The 21,905-nt window shown below is 54.4% G+C and overlaps 9 protein-coding genes across 9 annotated transcripts; 3 read left to right on the top strand and 6 right to left on the bottom strand.

The window, feature by feature from the left end:
* Window positions 1–1,754: 1,754 nt before the first annotated feature.
* On the bottom strand, window positions 1,755–3,368 carry G647_03846 (uncharacterized protein; the record flags this gene model as incomplete). Its single annotated transcript, XM_008728191.1, has 1 exon — window positions 1,755–3,368. The coding sequence occupies one exon, from the start codon at window positions 3,366–3,368 to the stop codon at window positions 1,755–1,757; it is 1,614 nt and encodes a 537-aa protein (XP_008726413.1).
* Window positions 3,369–3,782: 414 nt separating this feature from the next.
* G647_03847 (uncharacterized protein) lies at window positions 3,783–5,315 on the bottom strand (the record flags this gene model as incomplete). Its single annotated transcript, XM_008728192.1, has 1 exon — window positions 3,783–5,315. One exon carries the CDS (start codon window positions 5,313–5,315, stop codon window positions 3,783–3,785), a length of 1,533 nt encoding a protein of 510 aa, XP_008726414.1.
* A 2,639-nt stretch (window positions 5,316–7,954) lies between these two features.
* G647_03848 (uncharacterized protein) lies at window positions 7,955–8,801 on the bottom strand (the record flags this gene model as incomplete). Its single annotated transcript, XM_008728193.1, has 2 exons — window positions 7,955–8,138; window positions 8,233–8,801. The coding sequence occupies 2 exons, from the start codon at window positions 8,799–8,801 to the stop codon at window positions 7,955–7,957; spliced, it is 753 nt and encodes a 250-aa protein (XP_008726415.1).
* Window positions 8,802–9,521: 720 nt separating this feature from the next.
* G647_03849 (uncharacterized protein) lies at window positions 9,522–10,453 on the top strand (the record flags this gene model as incomplete). The annotated part of the gene is made up of 4 exons (XM_008728194.1): window positions 9,522–9,746; window positions 9,805–9,841; window positions 9,894–10,134; window positions 10,189–10,453. 4 exons carry the CDS (start codon window positions 9,522–9,524, stop codon window positions 10,451–10,453), a joined length of 768 nt encoding a protein of 255 aa, XP_008726416.1.
* A 356-nt stretch (window positions 10,454–10,809) lies between these two features.
* On the top strand, window positions 10,810–12,807 carry G647_03850 (uncharacterized protein; the record flags this gene model as incomplete). Its single annotated transcript, XM_008728195.1, has 1 exon — window positions 10,810–12,807. The coding sequence occupies one exon, from the start codon at window positions 10,810–10,812 to the stop codon at window positions 12,805–12,807; it is 1,998 nt and encodes a 665-aa protein (XP_008726417.1).
* Window positions 12,808–13,113: 306 nt separating this feature from the next.
* Window positions 13,114–14,268, bottom strand: G647_03851 (uncharacterized protein; the record flags this gene model as incomplete). The annotated part of the gene is made up of 1 exon (XM_008728196.1): window positions 13,114–14,268. One exon carries the CDS (start codon window positions 14,266–14,268, stop codon window positions 13,114–13,116), a length of 1,155 nt encoding a protein of 384 aa, XP_008726418.1.
* A 1,978-nt stretch (window positions 14,269–16,246) lies between these two features.
* Window positions 16,247–17,464, bottom strand: G647_03852 (uncharacterized protein; the record flags this gene model as incomplete). Its single annotated transcript, XM_008728197.1, has 1 exon — window positions 16,247–17,464. The coding sequence occupies one exon, from the start codon at window positions 17,462–17,464 to the stop codon at window positions 16,247–16,249; it is 1,218 nt and encodes a 405-aa protein (XP_008726419.1).
* A 1,321-nt stretch (window positions 17,465–18,785) lies between these two features.
* On the top strand, window positions 18,786–19,615 carry G647_03853 (uncharacterized protein; the record flags this gene model as incomplete). Its single annotated transcript, XM_008728198.1, has 3 exons — window positions 18,786–18,995; window positions 19,046–19,121; window positions 19,227–19,615. The coding sequence occupies 3 exons, from the start codon at window positions 18,786–18,788 to the stop codon at window positions 19,613–19,615; spliced, it is 675 nt and encodes a 224-aa protein (XP_008726420.1).
* Window positions 19,616–20,161: 546 nt separating this feature from the next.
* G647_03854 (uncharacterized protein) lies at window positions 20,162–21,502 on the bottom strand (the record flags this gene model as incomplete). Its single annotated transcript, XM_008728199.1, has 4 exons — window positions 20,162–20,254; window positions 20,339–20,664; window positions 20,967–21,016; window positions 21,243–21,502. The coding sequence occupies 4 exons, from the start codon at window positions 21,500–21,502 to the stop codon at window positions 20,162–20,164; spliced, it is 729 nt and encodes a 242-aa protein (XP_008726421.1).
* Between the last annotated feature and the right edge of the window lie 403 nt (window positions 21,503–21,905).

Below are 21,905 nucleotides of genomic sequence, written 5' to 3' on the forward strand. Positions count from 1 at the left end.
TCCGCCTTCGAGAGTACTACTCAAGCTCACTCTGTTTCCGTGCAGAGATCAGACATGCCGGCCACCGTGGCGCAGGATGTCGTGAAAGGTTTAGATAGCACCAACGACACCGAGAGGCATGCTTCCCTTTTGAGACCGTGGCAACAAGGACGGCATTATGGTGTGCGTTAGAGATAGAGACAGGGGATCAGTGTGCTATTTCCCGCGCTTGCAGGGCATGTGCTCCAAGTCGTACTCGCTGAAGCGAAGGGAAGTGATGCGGACGTTTTGATTTCCAGCATTGGGTTTGCTCCAATGGGTTTAACAGATGATGAGTAGCCGCCATGCAGTGGAAAGACCGAAATTGGAGGATAACGGAGCCGGGCAGGTCAGGCCACGGTGTCGCCGGACCCAGGCACCTTGCAGAGCTCGTGGAGGCTGGAACGCAGGAGATATCCTATCTAGATATGCGTTGGTCATTTCCGAACATTACCATACCATGAATATACACTTCATCTGCGCGAGAGTGCATAGTATGACCACGAACAAGCGTCAAGCCATCAACAGCCTTGACTCGTCTTCGGTTACTAGCTGTCAACTGATCCGGCCAGTCGAGAACAGTCGATCGTCGCGAGACACGAGCATACAGCTGGAACCCCAGAGTTGACTCGGGGCGGATAAACCTCAAGTCGGAGAAGTGAGCATGCTGTACTGTACGTCCAGCAGCCTTTTCGATCCACTTACGATGCTCGAAATGCATCTTTCCTCGGGCGAACCCCGCCCAAGGCAAGCGAAATGTTGACCGGTGAAAGGGACCAACAACACCGTCAGACTCCGTTGGCTTTCGGCCTCAACAGAAAGGGGGCCAGAAAGACGAGCTCCGTCTCCACGGGCGACCCGTCATTTCATCGTGTACTAATCCATAATTGGAGTTTGTGATACAATCAATGCGATTGGAGGAGCGGTAGCCGAGAGCCCGTGATGTACTGACTACACGGCCTTTTATGGCTTGAGAAGCGACACGGGACACGGCACAGCCCACTCGAGGGACACCGTACTGCTTGAGGGGACAAAAAGGTGTATACTGGAGAGATTGATTCGATCCTTCTGCACTTGTCGACCCCCCAAACCGCTCATACCCCTAAGGCGCAAAGCTGAGAGCTTTTGGGTCTGCTGAGATATATCCGAAGGCAGCCGGTAGCAGTGTCGACCAATCACTTGGACATCATCCAGAGTCCGTGGGTTAGCTGCCTAAAACCGGGCGGCGATCAACGGGCTCGGTTTCGAATAGCTTGTGGCTGAGTTCAAACTTCCAAGATGTCTTGTCATCAACAAGGAATATACATTCCAGGCGTTGTCCAAAGCTTGGTAATAAGCATGGCTGTTTTGATGTAAGCGAATCTGCAAGGCTCGGAACCTGGAGACGCTCACACACGGCGCCTGGCAAGCATTGCTGGATCCTCCCAAATAGAACCGCTCTGAAACGACCACAACTCATTGCTGTTATGCTGGTCGCAAAGATACTGGCAACATCTCGTTCCAGTGCCCGTCGAGTTAGTCACCGCTTCATGCGAGTAGCACATTCAGTTCCGTGAAGGAACAATGGTACAGGACGCGGCTTCTCGGAGACAGTCCAGACGAGTGCATGACTCAATGACGACTAACTTCTTTGGCGAGGCACTTGGCAATTTACTTGCTGGGTCCCGGCGTCTTGTTATGCCCGTGATATTCTAAGCATCGCCACTGGATGGCCTGTCTTGATGTACGAAGCCGGGTCAGCCATACAATACTTCGCACACCCCACCGATAGGCACATCCATGACGGCATCGGTACCCTCGTTCCAAACAAGCTTCCAGTTTGGGTATGAGGGGGAAAGCCCTTGCCTCTGGTACTCATGTTGGGTCTGAGTCGGATGGACATGCGTAGAAATAAAGGGGTACGTTGCTGGAGGTTGATAGGGATTAGGGGCTGTTGCTGAGAAGGACGGCGGCGAATCTCGATAACCTCGTGCCGGCACTTCAGGCGGCTCAGGATGACGACCACCGCTTGCTCGGGAAGACTTTCGCTTTGCTTTGTCTTGTGACCGATGGGCCCCTTTCTTGCCCTTTCCAGTTTTAGCTCGTGAGGACTCCATTTCCCGTTCAAGCTTCGCGCGCTCTTCCAGTTCCCTGACGAAACGTTTGCTCCCGCCTTTTCTCAAGCGCCCAGATTGGTCGAGGATGGCCACATTCGCAGCTTCATCGACCATGCACTCCAAGCTCCCTAACGGAAGAGTGAGATACTCGATGTTGTAACTCAGTAGTGCAACATAGATGAAAATCAAGAGCATGACGATCCATGCTGGAATGGCCAACGACCACCAACGGTTGGGGTAATATGTGATTCCCAAGGCATGGAGGAATGGAGACGGTAGGTAAGACCAGAGAATATAAATCAGGAAGGCCAGCGTGGAGGCCAAGTACAAGACAAAGCCATAGTACTCGTAGGTCGGGACTTTGGGAGAGGTAGGTGGTGGTGGGTTTGCACGCCGAGCCGAGTGAGCCACAGCAGCTTCAGTGTCGTTGGGGGTCTCCACGTCGGAGCTGTCAGGTGTGGTAGGACGTGTCGACGCTGTGGAGCGATTGAGCAGAGATGGGGGTCGAAGAAGGGACGTTAGACTTGGAGACGGTGGCAGAGGAGTGGGCGGGCGATTGTAGAACGGCGGATAGAGTGGTGGAGGTGGTGGGGGAGGAAGAGATGTGGTCGACTGAGAGGTATGAAGTCCACCAGATTGCTCTTGGGGTGGAGAATGCATTTCTGTCGTCTGTGAAATCGGAGGCCGAGCAGGCAATGAGCGAACCCTGGACAGCAAATCTGGTCTTTCCGGCGCAACTGGTGCCTCTCCACCTGGGTCCTCTGTGCCATTCTCACGCCGTTCCTGCCGCCCTTGGTCTTCATTGTCCTGGAAGATCGCCTGTTCTCTGTCTTCCTCCTCAGAGTCCTCGGACTCCTGGCGGGAGTAGTGTGACTCAAAATCATCGTCGTCCAAAGTCACGCCTGCCACATCCGCCGCGTTACCCTCCTGTTCCGCCGCTTCGCCCAGTGTGTATTCGCCTCCGCGAGAAGTAAATACATCCACCTCTTCATCTTTGCTCGTGTCTCTGTCATCCGGGCCCAGCTCAAACGATGTGACAGCTCGGCTCCTCCGAGGAGTGGGTTTGGGCGTGACAACGTCTCGGTCTGGTATGACGATGCGTGGACCTGTCGGAGTTCTTTGGTCACTGGGAACCAACACGGTGGGTGAAGGTAAATTCTCAAGATACGGCCTCAGTGTCGGTGGAATGGAATCCGACTTCGAGTACGGGCGCTGGCCCGCAGTCGGCGACGTTCCTCTACTTTGTGGAGGCATGTGTAACCACTGTGCAAACAGGACTCACGAACGCGTTAACAACGGAAGACAAGACGCGGAGAACCAGGCGGGACAGCCAAGCATGCGGATCACGTGGAATACGGCGGCTCGTATCCCGGTGGCTGCCCTGTGGCCCCTCAGGCGATATACAGTATGTCCTATGTAAAGCACTCGGCAAACAATCAGAAAATTCATGATATGGCATCACACAAAGTATGGTATTACTATGTCATAATCGGTCCACCATACTGATGGACAGACTGGCGCCCTCAGCCTCGCTCGAATTCAATAACACTATTTGTTCAATGTATTAACGCTCAGAAAGCCCAGGTCGTAACTTCGTCAACGAGCCAAAGGCTCCTGTTGTTGGATATTCTAGTCCCGTTTCCCTTCTTCACGCTGCGCACCGTTACCCTATCTTTGTGACAGACCTTCAACACTCCGGAGCCCTAGCCCAACAAACCCTCCGCTACTCCGCGCTCGAGAAGATGTGAAAGAGCTTGCGCTACTCTGGCCAGTTCGCGGGGAAGGCAGAGGCGGAGTAGGAAACTTGGAAAGATCGAATTCTTGCAACCGCTTCGGCGTCATTATGCTAGGCGTTGTTGGTAAGGGAACATCATGCTTGGGTGTGAGTTTGCTAAGGCCTTTAATCGCTTGTCCAATGCTCTCACTTCTTCTTCGTAGGGCGGAGAAGGACTTCTTTCTTTGCATAGCGGGTTTAGCCGCAAGGGGATCCGAGACACCGTCATCAGCTGGGGGTGTGGGCAGCGATGGCAAGGCTGTCATGGTGTTGCCCGCTCCTGCCATCGAAATCGAAGAGCTGTGAGATGTTGGTGGACGAGTCATCGAATTGAGGTCGCTCGAGCTGCTCAACGCGGCTGGGTTCCTCATTATTGACGCAACTTCCGACGCAGGCACGCTTGCGGTGGAAGGTCTGCTGATGTGACTTGAGGGGCGAGAGATCGACGTCCGGCGCGTCGCAGAGGGAGTGGCAGTTGTGGGGGTCTTGATAAGGCTCTTGATGCTGCTCATGCGTGCATGGCTCAGCGCTGTCGAAAGACGAGGCATGCTTGGTTTTCGTTCAGCTTTTGACCTTGGTACTTCCTTGCCTGATAACGGCAGGGACTCTTGGCTAGCACTGGCAATGAGCTCGAAAGCGTTATCGGGCAGATTAGGCACTTCGAAGAGAGTTGCTTCAGCCGCGGGAAAGGCGGCGCGGATACTGCTTGTTGACTGACGCTTCGTGGGTCTTTCTACCGTCTGCTGCACCATCTGCGACAGTGGGCTTTGCAGAGAAGCCGTCCGCCGTTTGCTTCGATCAGATACGCTGACTATGGAAATCAGCGACGGCCGCGACTTCGGCTGTTGATAGGAGATAGGCGTAGCTGTTTCGATTGGGGAAAACGTCTCGTCCGTGTCGAGGTCAGGACTGAGTGTCTCCGACAGTGGAGAGTCTAGGATCGTTGAGTATCGGTCGTATCGGAAGTCAGACAGGGTAGCGAGCGACGCCTGGAGGAGTGGTTTTGGAGAGGGAGGGATGATGATTCGGTTCTCGTCCAGCTCCATTCGGTGGAGGACCTCATCTTCGTCGGGTATCTGGATTTTGAGCGCCGTGAGAGTGTGCGAGGTGGTCGAGGGTTGTCCGCCAAATGTAGTTTTATTCTGCAGCATGTCGTCCGGCGTGGATGCACTTCTCTCCGACTGCGTTTCGACAGACGACTCTCGGTCAGAACGTCCAGCGCTGCCGTCGCACTCGTCTGCTACATCGTATTCCAGGTCATCCATATACGCAGACTGACGATCCGCCCTGTGATCGTACATCAAAATCCTCCTCTTGTGCTCCACGTGTCTCTCTCGGTCCAGCGCCTGCTGCTGCTGTCGTTCCTGCATCTTTCTCCGCCTAGCGGAAGCGGATCCCATCTTCCGGGCCTTCAAGGCTTGATCCATTGTTTGGGAGGCGGGTTCGTCTGAAGTTGCGGCAAGGTCGGAGGTCGTCAACGGTGAGCCGTTACAGGAAGACATTCTCGGATCCATGACAGGAAGTCTGCAGAAGCCTCAAGAGATTCGGTGCGGGAGGCTGGCCGCTGAGATGCACCTGTCACTTGGAACTCTAATGGTAGCAGGACCCGTTTGATGGCAGTGAGGCTGCTACAGGGTCGAAATGTGCCTGGGATAACCTGGACACAGAGATCGGGCCATGACAGAACGCACTGTCAGACTTTTCCAGCTGCGTCGTCTCTCCGAAGAAACCGGCCAAGCGTCAACCACTAGCAGCCACTTCTTCTAAAATGAGAGTCGGCGACCAGGATTTTGACGAGAAAACAAAATGCCCGGCCCAATGGTGGTAGGAGAGTCGATACCGGATTGAGACTTAGGGCAACTCTATCTGGCAGCCGAGGAAGGCGGAGAGACGCAGACGGACGATCAGGTCATCGAGACTGAAAATGAGATTGCAGGAAGCCGCAGCCTGAGCCCGCAGACCGGCACGAGTCAGCAAAGAAGCTCTTCCTTTCGGCGTTTGATGAAAAGTGTTAGAGGCTGCTGCAAGTTCGAGGGGAAGTGGAGTAAGCGGGAAGTCTGGTGGATGGCCAACGTTTCATCGAATGCACGAGGTGAGAAGCGGGTTGAGCAGCGTGGAGCTTTGACACATTTTGTGAAGCTCAACGACATATTATTACTCCTGTCTCTTGACCGCTTCAGTCCCTCTGAGCAGAAATCGCGCCCGCTATCCAGACGTACGAGGATGAGCACAGAGTATATTTGACTGATATGTTGATACTGACCGCCGGGTTGAGAATGTGGAGAGTGGATGGCGGCATCGTCACGATCGGCCCCTCTGGCCAGGAGGAGAAATGAAACGAATCGAGATCAGACAAGCGTCAGGTACGCGAGGGACCACACGCCTGCACCAAGACCTTTCTGGGGAAGATCCAGGTACCGGCCAGGACAAACCCCGGCCGGTGAAGACACTGAACGAGTCGGATGTCGCAGGCTGAGATGGGGCGTGAAAATAAAGGTGATGGCGAATGTGACGGGCTTTAGATTGGACCGACCGATGCAGCCAATTGAATGGCTGGAGCCCGCTCCATCACAAGCGAGCTTGATGTCAAACAGAAGAGAGGCAGCCATCGGCCTCATAGCATCCTCCGCTTGAGCATCAACTGGTCACCGCCGCGGCTGCTGGTCCACTTGCGGGTTGGCGTCCTTACACCAGCCAGGTTGATGGCGCGGGTTTCGTGCAGAATACGGGCACTGGAACCTGGACCCTGGAAGACTTGAAAGCTTTAGTTTCAGAGGCAGCCAGAAGAGAACACGTGCATGTATCTTGCTATATCACTTGATTCTTTTGGTCACGAGCACCCACTTACCAGGTCTCGCTCGTGCTGGTTGTTCGGTCCCGAACTCCGACGCCATAACCAATTGTCAGTTCAAAGCTCTCAATCATCTGGGCACCAAGGACGCGGTACTGTGCGTCGGAGTGCCTGGCAGGTCGCAGGCGAGCCATGGTTGATTCTCCTGTTTGCATCTCGCCCCTCTCTGCAGGTAGCTAGAGTAGCAAAAGTACATTTCGTCCTCAATATCTTCTATGTGTCCACCTACGCACTCGACTTGCATGCTCGACAATTTTCGAGAGTGACGACGTACAGAGCAGCAGAAACAGAAATTTCCCAGTAGCTTTGGGGTCGTTAGAAACAGCATTGCTACCTTCTTGACTATTTTATCCTTGCACACACCGTGCCTGTCCCTAGCAATGCGGAGTACGTTGCGCAAAACAACACGCTGCCCTTACAAAAGGATTGAGCATGTCCGTGCTAGACAGGACCCAGCTAGGTGCCACACCACGACTCCTGCTCGTCGAAGCCAAGACCGAGGTTCGCCAGGAGTATGGACGAGTGCAGCGATTGAGACGTGAAGCTGCAACTGTGGCCTACCAGCTATCTTTGAATGCATTGCTGAACAGGTTATCGTAGCAGCCGCGCCATCTATCACAACTTGCACAGCCTCTTCGGATTCCGTTTTCGATGCCCTCAAGGACCTTGAGTCTTGTCCTCATCGCAGACAATGCCAGCAACAAAGCGGTTACCGCAGTTCCCTCTTCGAGTCTTATTCTGGCTCAGACGCAACGACCGAAAGTAGGCGTGTCTCGCCCATAATTCTGCCGTTCTCTAGTGCCACCAGATTAGCGTCTCTCAGTGATTCGGTGGTATGGAAAAGCTTACTTGAATTCACAACCGCGAACGGAGACGTCATCGGGGATCAAAACCCGGCCATTGAGATCGTATGCTACAGCATTGGCGACAACGACACTCCTACGCCGTACAGTCCGTCGGCTCAATGCGGCTCACGGCTATGCAAGCTTCCGCGAAGTCGACTACTTCAGATGTCCGGGAACGTTTACCCAGTACACAATACTCCGGCGAAAAGGTAGGAGCAATGTCATTTTATGAACACTGCGGCTATCTCAACCAGAAGGTCTGCAGCAAATCATTCCCAGGGGTGGACCTGCTATTTTGCGACCGCATGCTTGGGGCACAGTATGATAGCCAGGCATCAATACTGTCCCGTTACTGACATGTCTCCCATGTTCACACGCATCTGCCGCCATCAACTTCCAGATTTACACCTGTTATAAACTCTGCCTCGTCACTGGCGAGATAGCAACACGCATTCGCCACATCCTTGGGGGTGCTGCCCCGACCCAAGGGAATCGTCGACACAAATCCCTTTCGGTTCTCCTCGGTATCTGGCTTGCCCAAGAAAAGATGAGTTCTGTTGCACACACATATGACGTTAGCAACCACGCATCTTGGTTGAAGACGCAGAACCAACGGAACGATGCATGGGGTTTGCTGATACTACTCACAATCCAGTGCTCCCCACGACAGGACAGACAGCATTGAACCGAATTTGCTTCGGAGCATATTCCACCGCCATGGTTTTTGATGCATTGCTGACAGCTGCCTTAGAAGCATTGTACCAAGTCAATCCCGGTCGGGGCCTTATTCCCGCAGTCGATGCGATCTGAATAAATGATCCGGGTCGGTTGTTCTCAATGAAATACGGCACCAAAACACTGCTGGACAGGTATATGCTCTTGACATTGACGTTAAAGACCAAATCGAATTCATCGTCGGTGACATCCTCGGTCGGCTTGTTCTTGTAAGTTGTGCCCGCATTGTTGACAATGATATCCAGGCCGCCGAAAGAATCAATAGCCTTCTTCAGCAGGGCTTCCCAGTCCGAACGTTTCGTGACATTGGCGGCGAGATATTCGGCGCCCAGCGACTGTGCCACTTTGGTGCCATTCTCCTCTGACAGGTCGGCGATGAGTACTTTCGCACCTTCCTGGACGAATTTTGTCGCAATCCCGGCCCCGAAGCCGGAGCCTCCTCCAGTCACTATCGCGACTTTGCCCTCAAGACGACCAACCATCTTGAAGAATATAGAGAGAGCGCGACGTGTGCACTGACTCGAAGGAACACTGAGGGCGCGTGAGTCGCGAGAATCAGCTAATGGGAGAAGATACTTGTATGAAACAGAGTCGAGAAGTGAAATTATTGCTCCTACTTGTATGAGACAAAGTCGAGAAGTGAGATTATCGCTCCAACTTCTCTGCGCTGTACTGCGTGAACCGAGGCCACAACGGTCGCTACGGAGCACAGCCTTGTCCCCCTCAGCGGGGAGTGGTGGCACGCTCCGTTAAGAGGAGCGAACAGGCGGGGAATGCATGTGCGGCCAGGCTTTGACATTATTCTCTCGGTAAGCTAGCCGGATGCCCGTGCGGCCCTTCAGAATCGGGATATGCTTCCGCCCAGCAAAACTACACTGTTGGTGAGATTCTGGAGCGAGCGGTCTGGAATCCCCTGTATCGTGTGATGGCAGCCTCGTGGATGACTCTCGGTTGTGGTCAAGATAAGCGTCAGTCTACCTTGCGTATAGACGGTGAGAGAGGAATAATGAAACGAGAGAAAGAGCCGTAGATGTCGGATTGTTTTATCCGGTGATCGGTGACATCAGAGCTCAACCATTAAGAGACATGCGGCGAGACATCACAGTCCTCTCACAAGGCCATTGCTGTTTATCGGACTCCAGTTCACTCTCTATACGAGATACACTCTGTCCACAACCGGTTGATCGAGACTGATTATCAAGATGAGCCAGAATCAGGTTGTCGCCCCGGGATTGTCCGGTCTGGCGGCGTGGGCACTCAAGTTCAGTCCAACCGCCTGGTTTAAGTCGTGGTTGCTGTACCTGGGGATCCAGACGCACGTCGGAAGCACGATGCAGCCTGAAATGAAGCCGCTGCACAATATCTGCGAGTATCTCCACGCGCTCCATATCTACACGGACGAAGCTCGTCGAGGAGAAGTGAGGACGGTAAGACCCCAAAACTCGATTTACCCCGGCATGGTCTATCGTCGCTGATAGTTGTTAGGTCTCAGCGCATCATTTCTGCTCTCACGTTGAGAAAGGTCAGTCGAGCCGGAGCCACGTGTGAGGAACATCACCTTGACCAAGTCTTAGACTTACGTCAGTGCCTTATCTACGACTCATGCAAGCCTGGAGCCAGACTTATCGGCGTGGAATACATGATACCGAAACACCGCTACCTGAAACTCGACCCTGAGGAGCAGAAATTCTGGCATTCGCATGAATTCGAAGTCAAATCTGGAATGCTGGTTCTTCCTTACCCTGCCTCTCACGCGCGGCAGAAGGACAAGTGGGACGAGCTGGAAACGAAGGCAATGGAAGAGGTCGTCACACTGTGAGCCTCCCAAGGAGCTGATAACTCGAAACACATGGCTAATCGCTGTGGCAGCTACGGTAAACTGTACCACTTCTGGCAGGTCGACAGGGGCGACGAGTTGCCCTTGGGCCCTCCAACTCTGATGGGCTCGCTTACAGAATTCCAGCAGCTTGACGTCGACAAAGAGATGGCGGCGAGAAACAACGAACTCGGGATCGACCAGGCGGAGAAACGAAAACTCAGGGAACCCATCAACCTGCCCGGCGTTCCTGAGCACTCGGATAGCTGGTGGAAGGAGGCGAAATCAGCCAAGAGAGGCATCTATTCCGCGGGCTAATTGCACTCTGACGGCAACTCAAAGTACGGAGTACGAGGGGTCCAACACTGGATATGTACGAGGTAGTGGCACAAAGCAAGCATCAGATGAAACGGAACAACCTTCGCAATTCTCGCAATTGGAAAGCGGTCATTTGAAATGACGTATTTCTCGTCTCTCCAACACTTGCCTCCCACTCAGGCTGTCGACAGTCGTAGACCGATTCTCTGCACTGCATACCAGGCGTTACCCTCTGCAAGCTGAGATCAATACACTTAATTTCCGTGCATCTTGTGCCGGCGTACTTGAAGCGTTCCTCTTGGTACTTTCAATTTTGCGTTCCTGCTGGCCTGGCCACGTTCACGTTTCCAATAATTATGTTCAAGAAAAAGCCTCAGATCAAGAACCTTTCCCCGCTACGGTCTTCGGACCGTCGCAAGCTTGCGGACCAGATCATCGCCGAATACAATGTACACGTGCCGACATTGGAGGAGATTGACGGCACCGCGGCAGAGAGCCAGCCTCCTTCAACCCAACCCACACCCGTTCTATCCTCGATTCGCACGAGCCTCGTCCCCGAGACATGCCTGTCGGCCAGATTTACCACCCACGCTGGCGCCAATCTGACATTGGTCTCAGGCACGGTTTATGTCGGTGCACACCCAGGTCAAGAGGAACGGATACTATGGATCCAATATGGGAAAGAGTCGAGGATATACCCGACAGTTTACACACTGTGGCACAATCCGGGACTGACGCCGCTGTTGCACACCCCAGACTTTGTCGTTGAGAAACTGCGTACCGGTGCCGACTTGATGACTCCCGGATTGGTTGGTGGGCCACCATGGCCGGAGGGTGCCAAGGTGGGCTCGGTTGTGGCTGTTGCAGGCTTAGAGAGACCAAGCGTGCCCGTGTGGGTGGGAACTTGTAAGATTGACGTGTCGAGCCTGGGTCGAGTACAGGGAGCGAAAGGTGCAGCGGTGGAAGGAATCCATTGGGAGGGCGATGAGATTTGGGGCTGGAGCCAATTCGGGAGTGGCGGCAGAGCGGGCCCAGAGAGTATAGAAGGATGGGATACTCCGTCTGCTGACATAGAGGCCGGGGTGAAGGGCCTCGATCTCGAAGACAACGATGAGGAGGAGGACGACGACGACGACGATGGGCAAAATGGCGGCGTCGCGCTGGAAGCAGGGGCCGCGGCCGGTCTCAGCAGCGATGAAGCTAACGCCAATGCCAATGGCCCAGCAGAGGCTCCAGAAGCCGAGGCAGAACCTGAACGAGAACCAACTACCGCTGAGGTCGACGATGCGTTCATGCAAGCATTCCTCTATGCTCTGTTCGACGCCAAAAAGAACGCCGAGCCGCCGCATCATGGGCTCGACTATCCTATACAACCGTCATTCCTGATCTCCAACATGATACAACCACATCTTCGGTTCCAGAACCAACACTACACCATCAAGAAGACGTCATGGAAGAACACCAAGAAATTCATCAAACACCTGGAGAAGCAGGTCTTGGTCAAGTCCAAAGATCGCAACGGCGGCGAGACTGTCATCCTGGACATGGACCTCGACGACGAAAGAGTCCGCACCTTCACTCCCTACAGGCTGCCGAAGCCGAAAGGCCAGACGTCCACAGGCGGCGCCGCGGAAGGGAACCCAACTCCAGCAAGCGGCGCCGACACCTCACTCGGCCAAAAGCTCACCTTGCAGACCGTGTATCGCGCTTCCAGCAAGCTCGTGCCGGACCTCATCCCGTCCAAGACGACATACTATACCTCGTCTCAGATCTCCGCCTTTCTCAAGAAATACATCGAGAACAACCCGTCCTTGACCGAGACGAGCTCCTCCTCCCCGCGCTTCATCAAGCTCGACCCGTTCATCGCGAACAACATCCTGGGATCTTCCAACCCTTCGGCCGCGGATACCCGCGTGCTCGCCGCCGGGGAGATTTCTCGCGACGCCCTCGTCAAACGTATCCTCGAAGACTCTCACCTGGCGATTCCTCACTGGCTGCTGCTCCGCCACGATCAGACGTACGATCCCGACTCGCCCGACCCGTCCTTGAAACCAAAATCTGGACCGGCGCCACAGGTCAGCATCGTGCTCGAGAAGCGCTCGGGCACCAAAGTGGTCACGAAAATCTCGGGTCTCGAAGTATTCGGGATCAATCCGCAGGTCCTGGCGCCGGAGTTGCAGAAGAAATGCGCGGGCAGCGCAAGTGTCGGGCAGCATGTGGGTGGGAAGCCAGGAATGATGGAGATTCTCGTGCAAGGTGACCAGAGAGACGTGGTGGAGAAGGAACTGAGCAGGAGGGGTGTGGACAAACGATGGATCACCGTAGACGATAAGACGAAAAAGAAGAAGAAATGAGGTCGATGCCAGAATGACCGGCAGGAAGGTACGAAAATAAGCAAAGCATGATGAAACTTTGTTGATTATTGTATCCAAAAGACGCTACTGCGAGCTTTTCCTCCTAGTCCATTTCCTGCTTTCCGCAAAGCCGTGGGGCAGTGCATCGACGCCTGCAGACTGCCAGTGGCTCGTTCCAGAGCGGCAGACCTGTACAAAGGATCTCGTTTTTCAAACATCCATCCCAACGCCGTATGCTTCGGGAACGCTGTACTACTCGAGCTACCGAGTTCTCCATGTGCTGCCCGCGAATTGGATCACAATCGGTTACAACTGGACGTCGTATTTGTAGCAGAACGGACCAGACGTGGTACTGATGAGCTCTCCAACGGTGTAGGGTTCTTGTCCAAAGTAGCCCCAGTCCGGTTCGACGGTGTCGAGAGTGACATTGGCGCTTGGTGGGACATTGACTGCCGTCTCGGTACCGAATGTGATGTTTGCGAGGTCAGGATGGCGAATTTGCCACGAAGTGTACACATTGTCTAGGAAGGTATGGAGCGGCCACCAGATCGGATCCTGGACGGACACGTAGATGGAAGAGCCGGGAGATCCGATGATGAAGTGAGCCCCAGAGTGCAAGCCGAGTGAACCGCCACCGAGGACGCCGTTGATCTGAGCGTCGAATTCTGCGAGGTCCGCGGAATCCAAAGCAAGACCCAGGGCCGTGTAGTTGCACCAGGTCTGCGCAGCAAATGTATTGAGGTCCCTGGTCAGGCAAGACTGGTTGAGTTGGAATGCCGTATCCGGTAAGGGCAGGCCTTGAAGGATATACGTGATAGGGATATCCGCCATTGTCGTCTGCCAGCCGGCAAAAGGACCAGAGTTGACGCAACCTCCTCCTGATCCATGAGGAAGCGAAAGTGTGGGTGCTAGGACGACCGGGCCAGTATCGACATATTCGCCGTCGCCAGACATGGAATACTCAGAGCCATCAAAGACTGCACTGCCGTGCAGATTGTCGGCAGTGGCCGGCCAGTTCCAGTACGGGAATGCCCCGGTGTAACCGCATTCTGTGCGCAGATCTTCCTCAAACAGGTGGAGGTAGTAGCGATGCCACGTCAAGAAGAAGCCCGAGAGATGGACTTGTCTTGTGCGGTTGACGTGGGTCACGGCATAGTCCATGTAACGGTTGGTGGCCGCAGGATAGATGGTCTGGTCGAGCTGCGAGGGCTTGGATGCGATGCACTTGATGGCATCGGTGTAGGCTTTCCGTTCTTCAGGCGCCATCGAGTCGAAGTCCTTTCGAATCTTGACAGTCTCATCTGTACAGGGTCGGAACTTTCCTGGGTGTTTGTTCCTCATCCAGGCATCGACGACTGGGAAGTCGGTGCTGTGCCATGCCTCTTTGGTGGGAGCAGCTGAAACGAGTGGGGGCACGGTGGCTAGTGCAAGAGCAGTAAAGGATAAAATCGAGTTAACCATGATGTCGAATGGTTGCTGTCAATGAATTCTAAAGTCTGTGCGCTGCTGTACAGAGGATGAAAGAGACCGAGGCGAGAAGGAAGAGTGAAAGTGAAGGACGACGGGTTATTTGCAAGAAGATCCCACCACGACTGCCTCTGAAGGCACAACACGGGCAGTGACTTCTTTTTCATCTTCATAACCACGATCGACAATGGACGAGTACCTGGTATGCAAAGTCCGGCAGTAGCAGCCCTCGCGTGCCCTGGCAGTAAGTGACATGTCCGGCGTGGCGAAAGGTGGATACTCTTTGAATTCGCCCAGCCACGACGACTTGTGGAACAAATGTGCAGTGAAAGGCTCTCAGGGCTGGCGCAACCAGACACTCATCACCGAAGGAGACGTATGATGACGAGTCGATGTCGGCTGGAGACGCGTATTTGATAGTATTGGGTGTGTGTCGTCCTTTTCCCATGTTCTATTTTGGTATCACAAGCAAGGGTCCGGGTGTATGCTGGGATTGACAGGGCCGTTGGGGTGCATAGACTGACGACAAGGGTCGAGACACTTGGACATGCTCGTCAAGGATCTGCGACAGTCAATGACAAGTTGTTGTATCTGTTCGCCCTTGGCTAGCCATCAGCAAGCAACTCAGAGTTGAAACCGCCCAGTGTTGGCTACGCTCTTATGCGACTTGCCCGGTGTTGAATGTCGATTTCACACCTCTTAAGGCCACAAGAATGCGCCCTCGAGGACGAATTCAGGGCGTAGTTACTGCCAGCATGAGTTCTTGCTTGTAAAGAGTCCTCGTACCTTGTACGAGTACGAAATGTGGATTCAGCTCGGGTCGCCGCACATTTTTCATCCACTGACATTTGCCTCTGATCAGGCACCGTCCCGTACTCGTACGCCTTGTGCAGCTTGTCGATTGCCCCCGCCTGCTAACCATTGAGGGGCATGAGGGGCCTTAAGGCGCAAGTGTGAACCTAAATACTCAAGCTTTTCTTACGTAGGTATTCCTGGCTTTTCCTCCTCATGGCGGAGTTGGTTACCGACGCCGGTTACTTCTCGCAGAGACGATTCAAGATTTTCTCAATGTGATACGCACGATCACTTCAACGCCACAGTCCGCCTGGAGGTTCCAGCCTCAGGCTCACATACAATATCTGTGCTGCGCCAGCCCTGAGGCTGCAAGTTGCCAATGATGACGCGCTGCATAGGTGTCCAGACCACTTGCATCAAGGCCACCCTCCTGCCGTTTAGCCAGAGTCAATACCGTCATACATCAAGAGCCAAGCACCAACCAAGCCGCCAATATGTCCGAGCGGAGGCTTCGCTGCCTTGACCTACGAACGTCTCCTTCCTTTTCTGGAGAAAACACTTGTGTAAAGCTGCATGGACTGCACGCTTTCCGTTGGGACAAGGGCTTGGACACCAGTCGGAGTACTATCGCCATCTAGTTCGGCGGAGAATAAGCATCGTGCATATCGAGGAGCTACATGTGGACCTCTTTGCGACGACAGTCATTACTGCAGTGCTATGGTACCTTCTTGTAGCCAGGGGCAAGGACTCTTGCTCGAAACGAGCGGAACAGCTCTTATGCGCATGTCTCAGACGTCGTATGGGAGCCTGCATAACCAATGAATCGTGCAGAACGGTCGATGAGCATGCCAAAATGCTGTTGTGCCATGGTACACACGACGCCGCGTTACTCTCCACCATGCCAGGATAGTGCCGGACTCTGTCGTGGCCCCTAACGCTATCCTCACCACAACGAATGCTACCTCTTCACAACCAAAGAAACCGTTTTCATAACGTGCGCATTTGATCCGATCCGGGGGTATCTTCGACGAAAAACTCCTGCTGTCTCTCCAGTAGGCAATAACCGTGCGCTAACAGCCTGCGAGCCGAGAACCCATTGTTCTTGACTCTCCAACAATAGAACACTCCGTACTAGGAAGTGGATGCTTTCAGGACTAGATCACCTTCTGCTCTGTACTCATACAAGTGGTCGCGGATACACTCGAGTCCAGACGACCTGTCCCCTCATCGGGTCCATGATCGTTGAGAAGTGTGTCTGCTCGTTCGTGGTTGGGTATGCGGACAGCCATTCAATGACCTCGTCGGTGGTGACAGTCAAGTTGCGCTCAACCGTACTGGGATCCTTCCCATCCTTCTTTGCTTGTCTCTTCGCTTTACGAACATGGCCTCGCCATCTTATCGCGATGGCATCCAGCCTGTCTCGGCTTTCCTCAACGAGTGCTTCCATTCCAACTTTCAACCCGGAGTCTTTGACCGAGATCTGTTCCAGGATAGCGTTATCTTTTCGCAATCGAGGGTCGTCATCATCCTGGTCGTTGTTTGTCACACCGATGAATGTATCAGAATATCGCATGACGGCCGTGCCATAATCCTTCTCCAGGACGACAGTCGAAACACCGTCGCAGAAAGTCAGGTAAGCTGCGGTTGTTGGCCGCGGAACGACTTCCTCCACAATGTCCTCAAGACGCTTTGCATGCTCGTTTTCTGGATCTTCAGGGATGATGTATCCTCTGAGAATACTGGCGATTGACTGGCGGTAACCCAACAGCACCAACAGGTGGTGAAGGTAGAACCGCATGTTGTCCCTCGTCTTAGTCGCGTTGTGCAAAGGCCGGAAGTTGAGAGAGACGCTGAGGTCCTCCCGCACTCCCGTCAGGACTCCAATGAAGCCCACATAAGTGACGCTGCGAGCCAGTATCTGCCCAGGGGTCGCCGATCTACTGCGGACAAATTCTAGCTGGACGAGGATTTTGCGGAGAGGATCCATTGACCAGTCCAAAGTGCGGAAGTGTAGCATTCTTGTCTTGCTCCACGGTTCACCCTTCTCCAATGTCTTGACTGCGCCAGACGTACAGCCCATGAGGCAGTCGAGGATTACGTTGAAGCTGACTAGCAGGTACATGGGCACTCCGGTTACTTGAGCTATGCCTCGAAGCTCGGCCGTCTCCACCGGAGAGTTCAGACCGCGAAGGAACATCCGCGCGAAGAGATTGATTGGGCCATGAGAGCGCTGCGACAGGCCCAAGTCGCTAAGAAGGGTGTTGAAAAGGGTTGTAAGGCCCCGGAGCTCGTTTGCGTACGCCAGCGCCAGCGCCTTGTAACGGTCCTCTGGCTGGAGGGAGAGGTCGATGGTGTGGACTGGGGCAATCACTGCCACATCCTTGCTGGTATCCATGGCGATAATGATGGTTCTAACGCTGGATTTCTAGGTGGTGGTCAACATGGAACAAAATGAGAGGAAATGAGTGCCACAAATACCGTTTTAGCCTTGAGGCTGAGGAGGCTCCCACAGCCAAATCCACGCAGGCAGCCGTCGGTAATCCTCGAGGATGGGCTCAATAGACACGGTGTTTTCTGGATGCCCAATCAAGCGAGTTCCCAATGGTATACTCTTGAACACGACAGGCGCCTGTCGGCAAGGCAATTCGCTGTGGCAATGGGTCTGTAGGCTGAACTGTCGCAACTGCTGCTGTTGACATTTCGACATTCTGGGGCTAGAGATGACGTAGTTCGTTATCGATAAGTCTAGCGTGCCTCTAGCGTGTCGCCAAGCGTATGATTTGGATCCTGGAGGAAGTTGTGCCGACATCTTCTCTCCCTCCCATCACCACCTTTGCTTCGCATGTATCAATGTTGCAGAGTTTGAACAATGGCGGGCTGTTACGGCGCGTCAGAATGAAAGCCATCTGTGGGCAGTAAAGACAGGTCGCCAAGACGCCGAGCCGATGCGGCGTGCTCCAAGAGAACAAATGATTCCTTGCGCACACGATGCGATACCGGCTACGAAGCTCTTATTACAATCAATAAGAGACCAGAGGGTGTCTGCTTGTGAATCAGAGGATTCAATGAAGCAGGAATGAGAGGCAGCGCCGCTATCACGCTACGACTATGAGATGGAGCATGAGAGCACGTCTAGCAGGAGCATCCGGCGACAAGGCTAGAGGAGCTGTTCGATGTTGTGAGCTGGAATAGAGAATGGCCTGGTGAAGGCTCAGTGAGACTGCCGCCCATTGAATTCAAGGTCTGCATTGTTTTGGTACCGATCTACTTGCCCACGCACTTCACTAACAGGCCCGATCTGTCTTCGTCCTTTTTATAAAGAAGGGCGAAACGGCACTATTTAAATTGACCGAGCTGTCGGTTATCTCATCCATTAACCATCAGTATCTTCTCGGTTCCTCACGTTCTCACCTCCAGTCTCGCCATTATGTGTTTCTCTTGCGGTGCCTGGCCTTTTGGTCAGCCTCAAGTCGTCCTCGCCGCGGAACCGACCAAAGAAGAGTACATCTTCCTGGACGACAACCACGGGTTCTATCCTGATCATCGGAAGGTGCGTCGCAAGTGAATTTTCGTCTCAAGTCCGCACCTACATGCTCTCTGTCTATCACACGGTCTCTCTCAATCCTACATCTCTTGTGGAACTCCATCAGACCTACTGGCCTGTGGTCCAACTCACTTTATCCTTTTGCTCGCTCCATGCCTCCGGCGGAAGAACTATGCCCGCCCACTTCTACACCTACAATTCTCTCAATCCCTCTGCCGTGAACACTCAACCTGCCGCGTGGCACTGGGAAGATCCAGCAGATTGGCCGCGCACCTATCTCTACGTTTCTAACCAGAACGGCGCACAGGGAATCCATCCTCCAGCTCCCGTCTATCAGTCAAACCAACCTGCTCAGCCCACTATGTACTACTTCCAGGCAAGTGTCCGGCTGCGCAACGCTCTCACTGTCGGCTCACTGACACCTCACTTCAGGGTAGTGCCAGTGCCCCAGCTGGCTACTACGTCAATGGCATCTACCATGGAACAAGCCCTCCCACTGCCTCAACTGGTTGGCCATACACCTCCTCTGGCTACACTTGCTATACCCTGCCCACCGCATCTACTCCGATCACTCCGTCGTACTACCCGTACACGTACTCACCATATGCCACAGCTGCAGCCGCGACCTCGTACCAAGTCCCGTTCGCCGCTGCCCCGATCTGGTCTCAGTCTCCGGGCCCAGCGCAAGCCGCCGCCGCAGTCGCGGCCAACGCCGCCCTCGCCGCAATGCCGAATGCCCCAGCCTACTTTGTCGGAGCCACGGCAGCAGACATTCAAGCCCATAACGCCATCTTGCTAGCCAACATGCAAGCCGCGCAACAGCAGCCGAGTCAACTCGTGCCATTCAAGCCTGGTCAGAGCCCGCAATTCTGGTGCAAGGAACTCGACTCCAGCTGGACTTTGAGAGAATACAGCGACGCATTGAAGCCAGATTTTCCACCTGGTCACTGGGAGAAACATGCCACAAGTGGGTATCACTACTACGTCCGTCACGCTACTTGAAGGCAATCTGCAAAATGAGGTGATACATGCCACAACCACGAAAATCGACTGGCATCACCATGGGTCACGGCCACACCAAAGCCACAAACCTCGGCATCACCATTGGAACGCAATTGCTGGCAGGAGCATCAGGCTCTCGAGCAGCAGGATTCGAAACATCATGATCATGTGGAGCTTGGGAATCGACTGGGGTGGCTTGGTGATAGGAGTGCCATGGCTGTGCTGGATTTCTTTCTTCCCTTTGCCTACTAGTGGTGAGCACAGAGCTTCACACGCATAGCTGAGCAGAGATAGACTCTAGCTCCTGACATACCCACACCTGCATGTAGCACAGAAAGCCACAGGCAGGGATGGCCTTTTCGAGGTTCGGGCCAATGATATGCACAATTCAACCCATCATCGTCTCCTCCGCCAGAGTGCACAGCAGCGTAATGTTCTAAGGTCCACCCAAAAATACTGTGCCTCGAGTAAATTGAAGCACGGCGCCCAAGCACGCCATGTAAAGTGCAGCTTCATGCAGCCAACCCAATCCCCAAGGCCACTTATTCACATCTTCACCCTACTCAACGCACTCTCCATCCAAAGCTTTGTATACAACTTATGCGCAAACCACGTGGTACCCTGCATCGGGCCTCGATTCTCCCATTTCTGCACACCAGCGTCCGTAGCACCAGCGGAACTACTTGTACCCTCAATCTGCTTGCGCTCTCCCTGTGGGTCGACAGCCTTCTCGCCCGTCCAGCTCTGATCGCCGACGAAGAAGATACTCTTCAGCCTGAACTCGGCGAACCCTTCGGCCGGGTCGACGCGCGCACACATCTCGAACAGCCCGTCCGACTGGCGCGGTGAGTCCGGGTTGTTGAGCGGCGAGTCGCCGCACCGGATGAGCACGCTCGAGGGCGTCTTGCGCAGCACGACGAAGTGGTCCGTGATCTGCGTGTCGGGGCTGTAGTCGGACGACTGGAGCTGGGCGGGCGTCCAGAGTTGGTGCGCCGTCGTGGTGTCGTTGCGGTATTTGCGTTGGAGGTACAGTCGTTGGAGGGTGTAGCCTGGGTCGGTACGTCAGTACGAGGACACTCGGAATTTGGGAATTTGGGAAGGGAGAGAGATTGCTTGTTGTGGGTGAGCGTGAGCGGGGGCACCGTGCGCACGACGTGTCGGACGGGAGATTGAGCGGCGGCGTGCAAGAAGCGGATGCCGGGCATAGGAACGAAAATAAGAACAGGTATCATAACCCGAACCAGAATTAGAACAGGCAGAAGAAGAAGAAGAAGAAGAAGAAGAAGAAGAATAACGACGTATTGTCTCGACAGGGACGGAACAGCAAACAGAAACACTAATTCAAACTCACCGGGACCACCCCATACGCCGCGCACAAACTCTTCGACGAGCTTCGATCCCCTGGTACGGCAAACCATCATTAGCACAGATGACCTTTCTCGTGATTTACCATACTTTCATATCAAACTTGGTCTTCCATGGTGCTCATCTCCCCTCTTGCCTACGACTTTGCATATCCGTCGATCGCAGGACCAGACAGCAGCATCAACTCCGTCCTGGGACATGGAGTTGACTCAAAATTGCACCCAAAGCTCAGAGCTCAGACCAACGCAACAAGCTCACTCACCCTCTCTGCGCATCCTCGACCAACTCAGGGCGAATCTTCTGCAGCCCGATGCGCCTGACGCACTCGTCGTACGTCGCGGCGTGGTTCGCCGGGTTGAACTTCCTCACCCACTCGCTCTGGAACAGCGGGTCCGTGGCCGGGTTGAACTCGGCCGGCGTGCTGAAGCGGCTGTGCTTGGTCCACACGGTGAAGCTGGCGAGGCTGAAGAAGGTGAGCACGCCCGTGGCTTGGAGCGCTTTGGACGTGAGGGAGGGCGCCATTACTGCGGGTGCCCAGGTCGCGTGCGCGCGCACAGCGTACAGCGTGCGAGCTACAAGCAGATGCGATCGCCGGCGAAAATCTACTGTACTTCGACCGGCGCGAACCAACGAGACCCTCCCAGGCGGGGGGGGATTGAAAGAGGACGGGACGGGCGCGAACGAGAGGAGGAAATCAATTGGTGAAAAAATCGCTGCAAAGTCAAGGAGAGAGATGGATTGGTGAGTAGAGTGAGTGAGTGCTGGGGGGATGGCTTCGGGGACATCGCCGTGGTTCAATTGCCGAGCACACAGGCGAGGCGAGGCGCGAGGCTCGCGAGGCTCGACTCCACAGCTCGGCCCGGCACGGCGATAATTTACCCGGAGCGAGGCTGAGAAGTCGCCTGCGCAAGCCAGCCGCGTTGAG

The sequence above is a fragment of the Cladophialophora carrionii genome (assembly GCF_000365165.1).
Source record: "Cladophialophora carrionii CBS 160.54 unplaced genomic scaffold supercont1.3, whole genome shotgun sequence".
In the NCBI taxonomy this organism is placed as follows: Eukaryota; Fungi; Ascomycota; class Eurotiomycetes; order Chaetothyriales; family Herpotrichiellaceae; genus Cladophialophora; species Cladophialophora carrionii.